At 38.8% G+C, this 13,086-nt stretch overlaps 2 protein-coding genes across 4 annotated transcripts; both read right to left on the reverse strand.

Annotated features, from left to right (window-relative positions):
- Positions 1-1,234: 1,234 nt before the first annotated feature.
- On the reverse strand, positions 1,235-4,137 carry rabif (RAB interacting factor). 2 transcript variants are annotated; one of them, XM_080025747.1, is made up of 3 exons: positions 4,021-4,137; positions 3,399-3,550; positions 1,235-2,626 (listed from the first exon to the last, which is right to left on the reverse strand). In XM_080025747.1, exons 2-3 carry the CDS (start codon positions 3,540-3,542, stop codon positions 2,378-2,380), a joined length of 393 nt encoding a protein of 130 aa, XP_079881873.1. In that variant the 5' UTR covers positions 3,543-3,550; positions 4,021-4,137; the 3' UTR covers positions 1,235-2,377. The 2 variants fall into 2 exon arrangements, with proteins under 2 accessions (XP_079881873.1, XP_079881874.1); XM_080025748.1 differs by lacking the exon at positions 4,021-4,137 and having other exon boundaries at positions 3,399-3,660.
- A 676-nt stretch (positions 4,138-4,813) lies between these two features.
- Positions 4,814-12,795, reverse strand: adipor1a (adiponectin receptor 1a). Of its 2 annotated transcripts, none has more exons than XM_080026435.1 (8): positions 12,697-12,795; positions 10,370-10,584; positions 10,170-10,283; positions 8,975-9,146; positions 8,629-8,815; positions 7,826-8,013; positions 7,394-7,587; positions 4,814-6,718 (listed from the first exon to the last, which is right to left on the reverse strand). In XM_080026435.1, the coding sequence occupies exons 2-8, from the start codon at positions 10,571-10,573 to the stop codon at positions 6,590-6,592; spliced, it is 1,188 nt and encodes a 395-aa protein (XP_079882561.1). In that variant the 5' UTR covers positions 10,574-10,584; positions 12,697-12,795; the 3' UTR covers positions 4,814-6,589. The 2 variants fall into 2 exon arrangements, with proteins under 2 accessions (XP_079882561.1, XP_079882562.1); XM_080026436.1 differs by lacking the exon at positions 12,697-12,795 and adding an exon at positions 12,142-12,428.
- Positions 12,796-13,086: the final 291 nt, after the last annotated feature.

Here is a 13,086-nt window from a genome sequence, read left to right on the forward strand (position 1 = left end):
TTAATTAGTTAAATGCCTATTGAGAAGAGTATTATCCTTAATCTTCTTGATTACCGTGTAAAGTAGTGTAGCATAGAGTTTCTTCTCACACGGTTCACACATTTAGTCAGCACAATAGCCTTCTATTTAGTAGTGAAGGATTATAGTTTATTGGTTTCGTGGCTTCCTCACAGATGATCACTCCTCTGTTGGATGAATTGGGTTCGCGCACCTCCTTAGCACGCGGGGTTTACTGTAGTTCAATCCCTTTACAAATGTAATGAATTGGATTCCTGTTCTTCACCCCGCCCGGCTGAGCCCAAATAATAGACCTATCACGCGGTACGTCTGGGTTTCTAATCGAGCACACCCACTAGATCGTTGCGCGCCGACCGGAACTTCGTTTTTAAATGGTCTAGAGGAGGTCGCTGATTGGTGGAGACTCGAGTCATATGTTGAGCCTGTTTGTGTTTTAATAATAAACATTTTATTTATTTTATTTTTATGCGAACTCATGAATGACTCCAGTGTTAAGCACATAGGTGCGAAATAGTAGCCTATATTTAGAAAATTTGCCACACTGTCAGTGGTTTAATCTCATGTTTATAGGCCTAGTTTATGACATGTTCTCCCATTGTGCATATGGTTACTTGCTAAATATTAACAGCTACAACACACAACTATATATATATATATATATATATATATATATATATATATATATATATATATATATATATATATATATATATATATATATATATATATATATATATATATATATATATATATATATATATATATATATATATATATATAAATAAATAGTTTTACTTTGCATACAAGACTGATTTGAATTTCCCTGTTCTCTGTTTCATTTGAACTTCCTGTAGATATTACAGTAAAGTTTACGGGTATACATGACAGGTGTCTTTTACTGTTGAGAGAAAAAATCAACTGTACATATTACAAGGAGCTCAAAATCCCCATCAAAAAACACAAGCTTCATGCCCTATCATCCCCTGTGTATGGTCTAGAGTATTTTGTACAGAAAAATTAAATCTCATGAAGCATATGCAGCCTATAATCCTTCATTTAAAATGATAAACATTTGTACAACTGCTGTAATTCCACACATAGGCTATTTTCTAATGACCCTTTTTTTTAGTATTCTGAACATATCACTCTGATAACACTAAATGTGCACATCCACAATTAATGCTTAAAAACACACAAAGGGAAACAAATGGTTTGGATAGCTGAGTTCAGCTGGCGGGGTAGTTTAAGATGACAGGTGCACAACACACACAATGACCAAATCATTCATATTGGAGCAATAAGCCGACTGAAGTCATATTATGAATACTGAAATGATGACATCTAGTGGCTAACTTAAGACTACACTTTAAAATAAATGCGTAGAGGTTTTTTGATGGGCTGGTTTGCTCAAATTACAGTAAGGTCTTAGCCTGGCTCCGCCCGCCCTCCTACTTCCGGCCAAATTTCATTTTCCCTTCAGTATGAAATGAAGTACGATGGTCTGGTAGCACCAGGCTAGTAAGGTCTGTGGATAAGCCAGAATAATTGGGGACATTGTCTACGGATATTTACATACAACTCACTGCACATTTTAATATGGGTTGAATTAGCCTCTTTGGGTACTTGATAGTTGTGAGGGCATAACAATCCTACAACTGAATATATTTGACAAACTAAAAACAGAAATGGAAAAAAAGAAGAAGACTATGGTACTCACTTCAAATAAGATGGAAGGCACTCCCTGCATTTTTACTGCACGCACGCACACACACCTGCCTTTTCTAAAAAGTAAGTAACTTCTTTAGGAATGCACCAAATTATTATTTCCGTTTTTTAATATTGTATTGAAGCCCCACCAATCATCTTGAAATGGATTTTTGTTTGACCAAAAGCCTGAACCCAACATCAATTCAAATTACAATGATAAAAACAACAACACATAAAATCACACCATTTATAAAGCTGGAATGAGCAAATCATTGGTGCTTTTGTTGCTCAGACTCATCAATTATCAAAATAGTTATTTGATGTTAATTGATTGATCTGCTCACATAAGTACTAAACTATTTAAAAAATCAAAAAAGCACTAACTTGTGTTAGAATGAATTTTACACATAGTTAATGTTATTTTCTATCCAGTAAACAGCTGCAGGATGGCAATCAGCTTCCCAAAACATCTTTATTAAAACAGAATGGCCGTACTGTTGTTAGTGTAATAGAGGAAATTGTAAGTGACAGACTTTTGTTATCATTTTACTAAGAAAAGGTGTAAACGCTGGGAAGCAAATACATGAAAAGATGCATAGACTGTCAACACATTTCTTTTAAAGTTCTCATGGGCTCACATATGCATTGTCGACTATGAGTGATTCACCCTTTCCAAAGCCACGTAGAAGCTTTTCTTGTCGTCCAAGCTGTGCCATCCGATTGGTCCAATCTCACAATCCGCACAGATGAGATATTTGATTCTCCCCACGTCTTTAGTGAATCCCACGTTCTCAAAAGTGTACATGTCGTCCACAAACCAGTGGTCGTTCAGAGTGTCCCCGTCCACCGAGCCCTCTGTGGTACTGAGGCCACTCTTTTTCCGCATGGATGGTAAGAACAGCTGATGGGAGAAAACACAGCCTCGGATAAGGAAAAAAAACAAAACTGTGAAATAACTCAAAAACACCAGTACAAAAGGAAAACTGCACCCAGCAGATGTGTGTGCGATATATGCACAAGCATGCTGACAGGCTGCCTTTCGTTTTATTAAGTGTTAAGAATACGTTTTCAGATCCTAGTTAGTAGCAAGTACGTTCTACAGTAACAATACAGTGTAAACAATTCTCCCGTTACAAGTAAGTCCTGCATTTAAAATGTGACCAAAATGACTAGAAAATTACTCAAAGCATGAACTTTGCTCCTGTGAGTGTTATACTATCACCTACAATCATAGGCCTACTAGAGTATTTATTGCTGATGCATTTTGATGATGGTTAGAGGTGAAGCTATTAACCACTTTCAACACGTTTAAGAAATGTAACAAATGTTTTTATAAATGAATGAATGACTCCAGCTCATCTAAATATAGCAGAGTAAAAGCACAATGCTATGAAAAGTAGGCCTTGTGGTAGTATACATTAGCATAAAGAGTTAAGTGCCTCATATTGTATTTGATTTGAGTAGATCACATAGTTTCAATGTGCCACTAGTTTTAATATCCAGCATAATAATTAATCAATATATATTTAAAAAAAACATTGGATGAAATATTAGAAAAAATATTGTCTTGATTTGTATGGCCTGTGGACCGACATTAATTACATGCAAAGCAAATTACTCAGAGTTTGAAGTGTCAGCCCCACTTGTCATACAACAAACATAGGCCTATCTACCTCTTTCTCTGCTAACACTGCCATCCCTGGGCACAGCACCTTGGATCCGCAGCGCTGACACACCACCGACTTGCTGTTCTTTCCGTCCTCAGACACCAGGTCGGACCTGTCCGTGATATCACTGGACTGTTGATCGTTTTCCATCTGAAAACCTGACAAACAAAAAAGCTTTAATGCACAAAATACTCGGGACACCAGCCAAAGCTTACTGAATCAATAGACAGTGACTTCCCATAAGGACTATATTATGTACGAAGAGAAATGGGGCGAACACGGAGTGAGTGACAGGACCGGAACCACCCGGAACCTCTGTAATGCGGAAGTCCGTGACAAAGAAACTCACTTATGTTTACATTTTTAATTATCCACGCCAACACCAACTGTGACAGTCTGTACACCGAACCACAGACAAGATATCAGTGTCGTTTAACCAGAATAGCGTTAGTTCTTTAAAGCTATAGCACTGTATGCGTACAACACACACTAATTGTAAGCCCCGCCCAAATGCATTTACGCTAACATCCATGCTAACACTGGATCCATTACACTTAGATAAGAGTACAACATAATACATCCGGCAATGTTAGAAACACAGGTATGAATAAAGTCCAATAAAACGTACCTAAATGTCGGAGTAAAAACAAGATTGAATACGAGGACCAAATCGTAAGACAGACAGGTTAGCTGAAGCTTAGCATACTAGCTGGTCCTGAAGTGTATCCGCAACTAATTGCTCTCGTAGTGAAACACTTGGCAATCATTTGGTTCCGTAATACGAAGATCTTTGAGTAGAATGGAAAGTTTGAAAATACATGTAATACAGAAATGTCTAGGACGACAGTGTTGTTCTTCTTATTGTCTCTAAATACCAAAGTTGATACTTGAAGATATAAGATGGCCTGTAAAGGTTAAATTTGGTTAAGCAGTTATGGCAGAAATAAATAAATATTTTACTTGTTACTGTTCGTTTTTGGTGTTATAAAATACCACGAGTAAAAGTGTTTAATTAAAATGTTTACCTGAATGAAAGTACTTTTTCTACCACCTGGCTTTTCGTGGGAGATCAGCAGTCCCATTGAATATGTACTTAATACAGCTCGATCCAGGAAATCCATTAATATAAGCATTTTGTAATACTACACAGTTAAATAAAATAAATATCCAAAAGCCTTGCTATGTTAAACTTTTCCATTGTATTAAATAGAGATTAGTGAATGTGTGAGCAAAACAGCAGTGATATTGATACTGCACAAAAGTTTGTCTGTCAGTTTTAATAACGGTAATAAGGTTTAGTTCTATTATGACTTATTGTAAGAAACATATATAATCTGCTAACGTCACTATATCTGCTCATGTTGCCTGAACCTTGAACATGCACTGAAGACAACTAGACACAATGTTTTGTACATGTGGAAAACAATTTATTACAATGATTTTCCAAGATTACCATTAATAAATATTTATGTTTACATTTCAGGGAAATGTATGATTTATCACTTTCTACACAGGACATTACACAAAGTCAAGAGTACACATTGTTTTAGTCTTTGTAATAAAGCTTGAATAAGTTGATCTAGAAAAAGGAGTCTTAAACAGCAGTTGATACAACCTATCAATGGAGTTGTAAGTTCAATAATGATTCGATTGTATATATGGCAAGGAAAGAAAAGTCAACATCCGGAAATCTTTGAAGCTCCCTTGACTGTTAAGATAGGCCGTTTTATTAAAAACATTTCCGTTGGCCTAAGGCACAGGAATAATAAACGTTTATATCAATCATACATAACACATTTTAAACCCCAATGGCGATTTAAAGTTTTGAATTTAATAGTGTACTGTACAATAAGGTGCATTGATATTTACACCTCTCATTGCATCGAAAATCCAGCACAAAAGATCTCTAGCAGACGAAAACACAATTTTGACCTATCAAGATCTGTACATTGTGCGCAGCCCAGGAATTACTTGTGAATTAATCACTGATGTGTTGTCTGACTGAAATATTATTATGGCAGGGGAGTTCTTTTAACTTCATCACTTTAAGCATCCTAGTCTAAGCTGCACTGAGCTCACATCTTTTGCACAGTTGCAGATTCTCTGTTCCATCATGTTATTTGAAAACCAATTATTTGGCAATTTTGTCAATTGAGACGATGCAAGAAAAATGCAAAGGAACTTCAAATAATTTGAATACAATGTTCAAAGACACGCAGAAAGTTTGTTGAAGTATCCAACTGCTTAATTCTGATACATTTCTGATTAGCATTACACCTAGTGTTCCTCAGACACATATTATGATCCTATTTATGGAATTTAAGCTTTCTGTTATTTTGATAATGGATCTAATTTAGTTCTACGGTATATTTTAGGGTATTCACTGGGCCTTCAGAGTACAGGTAATATTTTATTGCAGAACAGGCATAGGTGGGTTTGTCATGTTCCTCTAGGTTTTAACAGAAAGCTGGACAATCCGTGTCAGCACAAAAACATCTTGATACCTCTACACACTGTTTACTTCCCCTTACACATACACGCCCCTGCAAGCCCCTCAAGCACCTAAATCCTTAAGGACTGCTCTACACCTAACTCCTGACGAAGAGTACATTTAACCTCTAACCTGCATGGAAACTGGGAGGGAGGAAGGGAATGGTTTACAGTATGTGCCCTCTGCTACAGCACAAATAATACTCTCTGTACCCTTTGTGCAATGGTAACAGACTATGGTGTGGTTGGATACTAGGAGAGCTTCTAAGAAGTGACCATCAGTTACAGGAATAACTACAATAATAATATAATAATACAAATAATAATAATAATAATAATAATAATAATAATAATAATAATAATAATAATAATAGTGATTTTGGTTTGAATCTCATTTCCATCTTACTTGAAAATGCAGACTTCAAGCCTCATAATTATTGAAGTAGTAGTGCCTGTCGAAGATGCCCTCCATACTTGAATGGCTAGTTGATGCTACTTTATTGAAGCAAAAAAGAGCCGAACAGAAATACCACCAAAACTCAAACAAGATGTTAGCAAATCACAAGTACAGAAGGAGCAATAGCTGACTATATTGAATTCCAGCAGCATTTGTGTGTATGTGTATGTGTGTGTGTGTGTGTGTGTGCGCCTGATTTGTATGTGGGACTAGAAAGAAAATAGGTATGAGTAAGTCACAGTCAGGCCCCTCAGAGTAAAGTGTCATCTGTGCATCCTCCTTCGAGGCCGTAGCGGAACTCCTGCAGGTTGGAAACCCCGTAGAAGTGGACGAATGCCGCAGCCACGACCAGGACATGAAAGATCTGATGAGAGTGGAACTGGAAGGAACCAAAGAGACGTACATAATCAGTTTCATTCATTATCATGTGTCTGATCAATCAAAGGAAAGAAATATCCAGTCTATATAGCGGTTTCTAAAACTGCTTCCTTGTTCACTCATTCTTTATGTGATATAAAAAGCAACAATCTGCAATCAAAAACATTGCCATTGAAGACCCTATCCTTTAGGTAGGCGAGGACCGGGGTTTAGGCAGGAGCGCGATAGCCGGCGCCAGAGTATGGGTCAGAGTATTGGGCCGTGCGTGCGTGGAACGACTGCGGTCAAGCCAGCCGTCTCTCGTTTTTGCTTGGTCAAACCAGCTGCTCCTATAGCCTATTTATTCCACCCGTGTTGTGAGCGAATTACGCCAGTGGTGACTACACACAGCGGTTTAACAAATAAATTATTCTTTAGACCAATCAACGGACGGCAGTGAGTAGCTCCACCTTTCCGGCACCCTTTCAGACGGCTGGTACCCTAATGGAGTAGTGTCGAGAATAGGAGCGGCTCAGCACGCTTATTTTGGGACCTTACCCAACTTTTGGCAATGGGAACACCAAAATAAGCGGACTGAGCCGCTCCAAACCGAGCCACTCTGCTCGTTGGAAATGAGGCATAACTAACCACCTGACTCTAAGCTCTGTTATGTAATATAAACACATCAAATACTTACCCAGATGTCACACTTGCCGGGGAAAAAGCGCTCGGGGATCCTGGCCGCATACAGGCCAGCGCCAGTGATATACATGGCGCCCATCAGGTAGAACCAACCCATCTGGCCGACTGTGGTGGCCTTAACGAAGCCCTCCTCGATGGTGAAGTGCATGGTGGGAACAATGCCACTTAGTCCAAGACCCATGAACACACCTGAGAAAGAGGCATTGTCTTTTCAGTCACTCTAGGTTTACAATAAATTTGTTAACACTACAAGACAGGAACATTCACTCATAACCGCTGCATGTTATCGGCGTTTCCTCGGCATTTATACGTGGTTTGTTCTACAATAGGCTTACCACCACAGCTCAGAAAAGGCAAAAAAAACAGATATGTGATGACACTACATTTCTAACCCAGACCAACCAGCTGTATAAACTGACAGGCCTACCTGCGCGTGTAGGCCTGTGACGAGGCGTAGAGAAGCGTTCCCACTGGGCCACGATGATGGCCGCAATGCCCAGGACACATACAATGGTGAGGTAGATAAGTCGAGGCTGGGGAGAACAGTAGAAGGAGTAGTACAGCCAGGGCACAAAGGAGCCCATGATCAGAAGGGCAATGCCCGAGTAGTCAAGCCTGAAGAAAAGGGGAGACACAGAGACAACAGTTGGAACATCTGCTGGATGCAAGAAAGCTGCTTTTTTTCTAATGTTACTAAAACACATGCATATATTTCCTCATGGTAATTTTTTACAGAATGACTTAACATGGATACGGCAGCATACAATGAACACTTCAGACGTGCTCTGAAGAGGCAGTTTTGTGCATTTGCGATAAAGTGAGTATTCAATTGATAAATAAACTTGATGCTACAGTGCTGGCTGTGCCTCTTTTTTACCAGCTTTAACCACAGATCAGTGTTAAGTGTTTCAAAGTGCCTCACATTAACCCACACTTGCACAAAAAAATGGAAGTGTGGCAGGTTCAGCAGGATAAGTTCACGGTTCAGTTTTTTGTCTGAGGATATTTGACACAGTGAAACATTATGTTTTCATTTTCTACTGTATGATTATTGTTGGTGTATCACTTGTTGGACTCCAGTATAAAGAAACATATAGATGCCTGAAATTGAAACCTGTCTCCTCCAAGAGCAATGAGTCTAACATATGAAAAAAGACATTTGACACTTAAAAATGATTATCTAAAAGGCATAAACTGCAAGTATGCGTGAAACAGTGTTTGGGGCCTTACTTGGAGAAGGTGCGGGAAACTTTCTCGGAGTGGCAGTAGACGGTATGAAATAGCCAGGAGAAGCTGAGGCAGAGCACAGCCCCCAGGAAGAAAATCCCTAACACCACTTTCTCTTGCAGCGGGGCCATAAAATACATGTTGGGTCGCAGCATGGTTAATGTGCCCAGACCAATGAACAGGATCAGCCCTAAGGGGGAAAAATAGACCAGTTTTATTAAAAGCCAACTATAGAATAAATAGAAGCTATCCAGAGAAGTTCAAAAACAGGTTTGGTTGTAAGCAAACTGCAGAAATCCTTTTGTTCAAACTATTTTAAGAATGCTATGCAAGACTTTTTTACTCTCACCTAACATATGTGTCCAGATGTTTCCTGTCTCAGTGTGGATTCTGAAAATGCTTCCAAAACAGGCCCGGAAGGAGGGCATAGGGGGGCGATGTCCATGCAGGAGGTAATCATTGTCCTTGAGCCACTCTGGCAGGACGTGAAAAGGGATAACCCTCCAGCGTCCCTCCCAAACCTAAAAAATAAGACTAGGTTTCACTCACAGACGCATACATTTAACACATCATAAATGGCTCTCAGAGAGAAGGTCTGTGAAGTTGATGCAAAAAGTAACATTTTGAATAGACAATTACTTAACATTCAGTTAACAGTAAGTTGGCCGGATCTTTTTGATCAGGTTTATTCGATTACATGCATTTCGATGCTTTTTTTTAGGTTGCAAGCCGAAACTTGTCTCCCATGTTAATGGGTTTGTGTGTCACGCCCGTCCAGTGTTGTTATAAAATTCACACCCTTCACTCAACTCCACCGCATTCACAGGGTAGTCAAGGTTGTTGCAGTTTTCCCAGATCTGCAACTGTATGTCAATTTACCCCACTGCTAATGCTAAAACCAGGAATTCTACTTTACCTGCTAAACACCTTCGAGATGAACAGGGCGTTGAGTGACAGCTCATTTACTGTGGCTTATGCAATATTTAAGCTGGCTCCACATGGGAAACAAGGGTATTTTCCCCCCTTTCTTTATTCTAGCACATTTGAATTTTGAACTTTGCAAGATTAAAAATGGCTGATTTTTTTTTTCACCATTTATTACGAACAAAGACAAAGTTGTTCAACACAATTAGTATGAAAAACAAATTGAGTGTATCTTCTCCTCTTGTATTCTCGTTCGCTTTTCTTTCTTTAACATCTTTGTATCCCGAAGAGTCATAAGTCTGATGACGATATACAGTATGTTGCACTTTTCTTTTTTTTTTTCATTTATTTATTGGATTTTTCAACAAGAACAAACACAAGGTACCTGAATTTATTGTTTAAAGAACCAGAGGTAACTATTATATTCATAGCAGCTCTATAGAAATGTGTGTTCTTCCTTTCACACTGAAACTGAGGAGGCCGGGGGCAGGGAAGTGAAGCCAGATTGCACAACAAGTGCTGACATGTGCACACAAACCTCAAACACTGAAAATAGTTAGTCTATTAAAGTTATCTCTGAATTTGTACCAATACTGATCAATTGAATAGAACTTGTTTACTTTGTGTACAAACTCCTCCATCTTCTCCATGGCGTGGTGAGCCTGAAGGGGTAAGGTCAGGACCTCCTCCACCTCGTCATCATCCTCTTCCTCATCCGCAAGCATCGCAGCTCCCTTTGAAACAGATCACAAGACAATGCTGGAGCCACTGTAGCCGTAACAACTTTCCCCTGAGAGTTTGTTTCAATGGGTACTCCTACCTCTTGATGGAGGCCTTTAGACGCTGCCGGTCGCCCCCCTCCCTCCTCCAGCAGTGGCCCCAGCTCCATCAGCTCAACATCCGGGACACGGCAGTCCTCAGAGATCCGGCAGTCTGCATCACTTGCAGACCCGTTTCGGCCTGACATGGGTAGACCGCCTGATGACCCACTCGCAGCCTCTGGGTTCTGCTTCCGATGGAACATCAAATTTCCTCCTGAGCATGCCAAAATCACACACAACATCAGTGGCTTAGTATATTATTGACCTACATAAGCAATTTGACTCTCCGTAGTAGGGCCCGACCGATATATCGGCCGGCCGATTTAATCAGCCGATTATAGCACATCTCCGAAAAATCGGCAATCGATTTCTTTTTTTTCCTTTTTTTATTCAAGCAATCATGTTGAGTGAGATGCATTGCTGCCCCGGAATTAGCCTACATGCATAACATTAAAGTTATAGCCTGTTAACAGCAGCAGGTGTGTTGTAATATATTGGATTAATTCACACTTGACAGTTCCCCCTGACACCAATAGCAGAGTCATTGGTCATCTCTTGACTGTTAATAGTAATTGATAGAATTTATATAGTGCTTTATTGGAGGTCATTCAAAGACACTTAACATCATACATATAGAAAACCATACTTATAGAAAAAGAAAACAAAATACTGACAAATTAAAGATAAGGGTTGGAATGGAGTCACGTGTAAATATGCTTTCTTAAAGAGGTGAGTTTTGAGTTGACTTTTGAATGAGTTTATCTAGTCTGAGATGCTGATGTTTGGAGGGAGGGAGATCCAGAGGGTTGGGTGCAGTTACATAAAATGCTTAATGTCTGAGTTTAAAAATGCATCATGTCACTTTAGACATATTTGTAACACTTTATTTTTTTTTAGATAATGAATATTTCAATAAATAAAAAGTTCCTGTACACCTATCAACAGTAACACGTATTTATATATATTTAAGGGTTCAAAAAAGTAAATTTTTCAATATATATTTTGGGGATTTAAAAAAAAAAAAAAAATCTGCCGATTTAATCGTTATAATTTTTCTCTGAAAATAATCGGCATCGGCACTCAAAAATCCATATCGGTCGGGCCCTACTCCGTAGCTCTAAAAATACTGCAGAAAACAAATTCACAGAGAGAGATACAAATCTAAACATAGAGCTCAACAAAGATAAGCAAACATGATTCAACATGATTGCTAATAAATACCAGCAAAGGTGCATATTAAAGCAAAAGCTGCAGGACTGAATCTTGTTTGGATAATAATATTTTATCTGATAATGCAGCCAATGGTGAAAGTGCTCCAACATAGCTTTTATGGGGTGAAATAAACTAGTCAATCAAACAATTGTGCCTTTACTACACTTTTTACCATTTTAGGTTATTGAATAGGTATCAGCAACAATAAACAGACCGCTCCAAAATGTCCCATTTAGGTGTAGGCCTATCCTTGATAATAAGCTGTATGCGTTTTGTAAGTATTTTGAGTTATACAGTAAATGTACAGTATCACTACATTGGAGTCTGAATAGCCTCAGACTTGTTTACAACAAAGACAGGATGCTCCTGTAGGCTACAATTAGTATATAAAACAATAATACAAAGTGCATTCACATTGAGGTGGTGTAGTATTGCAGGGTTACTCCACATTACGAAACACCTGATGTAAAATGGCTGGTGATTAATGTGGGTCTCGTATGAATTATGTTCCATCGATCAGACATTCACAACAAGAGAACAAAGGAGCGGCTGTACTTACTCAGTTTTATGTCACCAGAAAATTAAATCATCGGTGGAAAATGATGGTAGGACTATACAACAGATAACATGAGACACAATAATGACATGCGTTACATAGCCGAGGCTGACACATCAACGTAAACGTTTAACCAAGTTGCTGCTGCTCAGCGAAGCCTATACCAGACGGATGTTGTTGATTAGCACAGCGCCAGACGGAACACGGAGTACAAAATGTAAACAACCGCAAAATTAATAACACTTGGCGTCAATCCACCCAAGTCCTCAGGTTAGGTTATCTCCACAGCAAGTAGGTGAATTGATATGTAACGAGTACCGAAACGTTTTAGAGTTAGCAGGTGACGGATAGCTCGTACCTCTGCTTGCTAACGTTACCTTTGAGCTAGCGCGTCCGAGCTGGAGCTAACCAGTCGAGCAGGAGACACTGGTTTTTGAATTAACTTGCTAGCAGCGAGAAAAAAAATATATTTACGACGACGACGACAACAACATATAACGACATTTACACACACTTCTGTAATGACGTCTGATATGTCAATGTATGATGATGAGTTACCTGACAAGGTAGCCGTCAAACCAGGAAGGTAAATTATTTATGAGAGATGTATGCGAAACACAATCCTTTCCGGAAGTTGAGATCTCTGTTCCATACACCAAATCCCCGTCTTTTTCCAAAATAAAAGCACCTAGTCGTAGAAAAACAAATACCTTCAGCGCTGCTTAATGCACTTTGATTATGGAAAAGCGTACATTTATTTACTTTTATTTCATACCTTTCAACAATGATGTTTGAAGAAAATAAATTAAGTAGATCTTTATAATAACAAAACGGGGTCGATATCTCTCCAAACATGGATAATGGATACACGATGTCTATTTAATCAATGCATTTTAAATTGAACTCATTGTAGATACAGGGTGCACAGAATAACATGTCTTGTTCATC

Source organism: Ammodytes marinus (assembly GCF_949987685.1).
Source record: "Ammodytes marinus genome assembly, chromosome: 4".
NCBI classification, from domain to species: Eukaryota; Metazoa; Chordata; class Actinopteri; order Uranoscopiformes; family Ammodytidae; genus Ammodytes; species Ammodytes marinus.

Bases quoted from the DNA above. Each gene is read 5' to 3' on its own strand.
- rabif (XM_080025747.1), bottom strand. From the start codon at position 3,542: ATGGAAAACGATCAACAGTCCAGTGATATCACGGACAGGTCCGACCTG. The intron at 2,627-3,398 runs GTAGATAGGCCT...TTCTCCCATCAG, and splicing joins CAGTGTTAGCAGAGAAAGAG to CTGTTCTTACCATCCATGCG.
- adipor1a (XM_080026435.1), bottom strand. From the start codon at position 10,573: ATGTTCCATCGGAAGCAGAACCCAGAGGCTGCGAGTGGGTCATCAGGC. The intron at 9,147-10,169 runs GTAAACAAGTTC...CTTATTTTTTAG, and splicing joins TGGAGGAGTTTGTACACAAA to GTTTGGGAGGGACGCTGGAG. The intron at 8,014-8,628 runs GTAAGGCCCCAA...CCTTTTCTTCAG, and splicing joins GTTTCCCGCACCTTCTCCAA to GCTTGACTACTCGGGCATTG.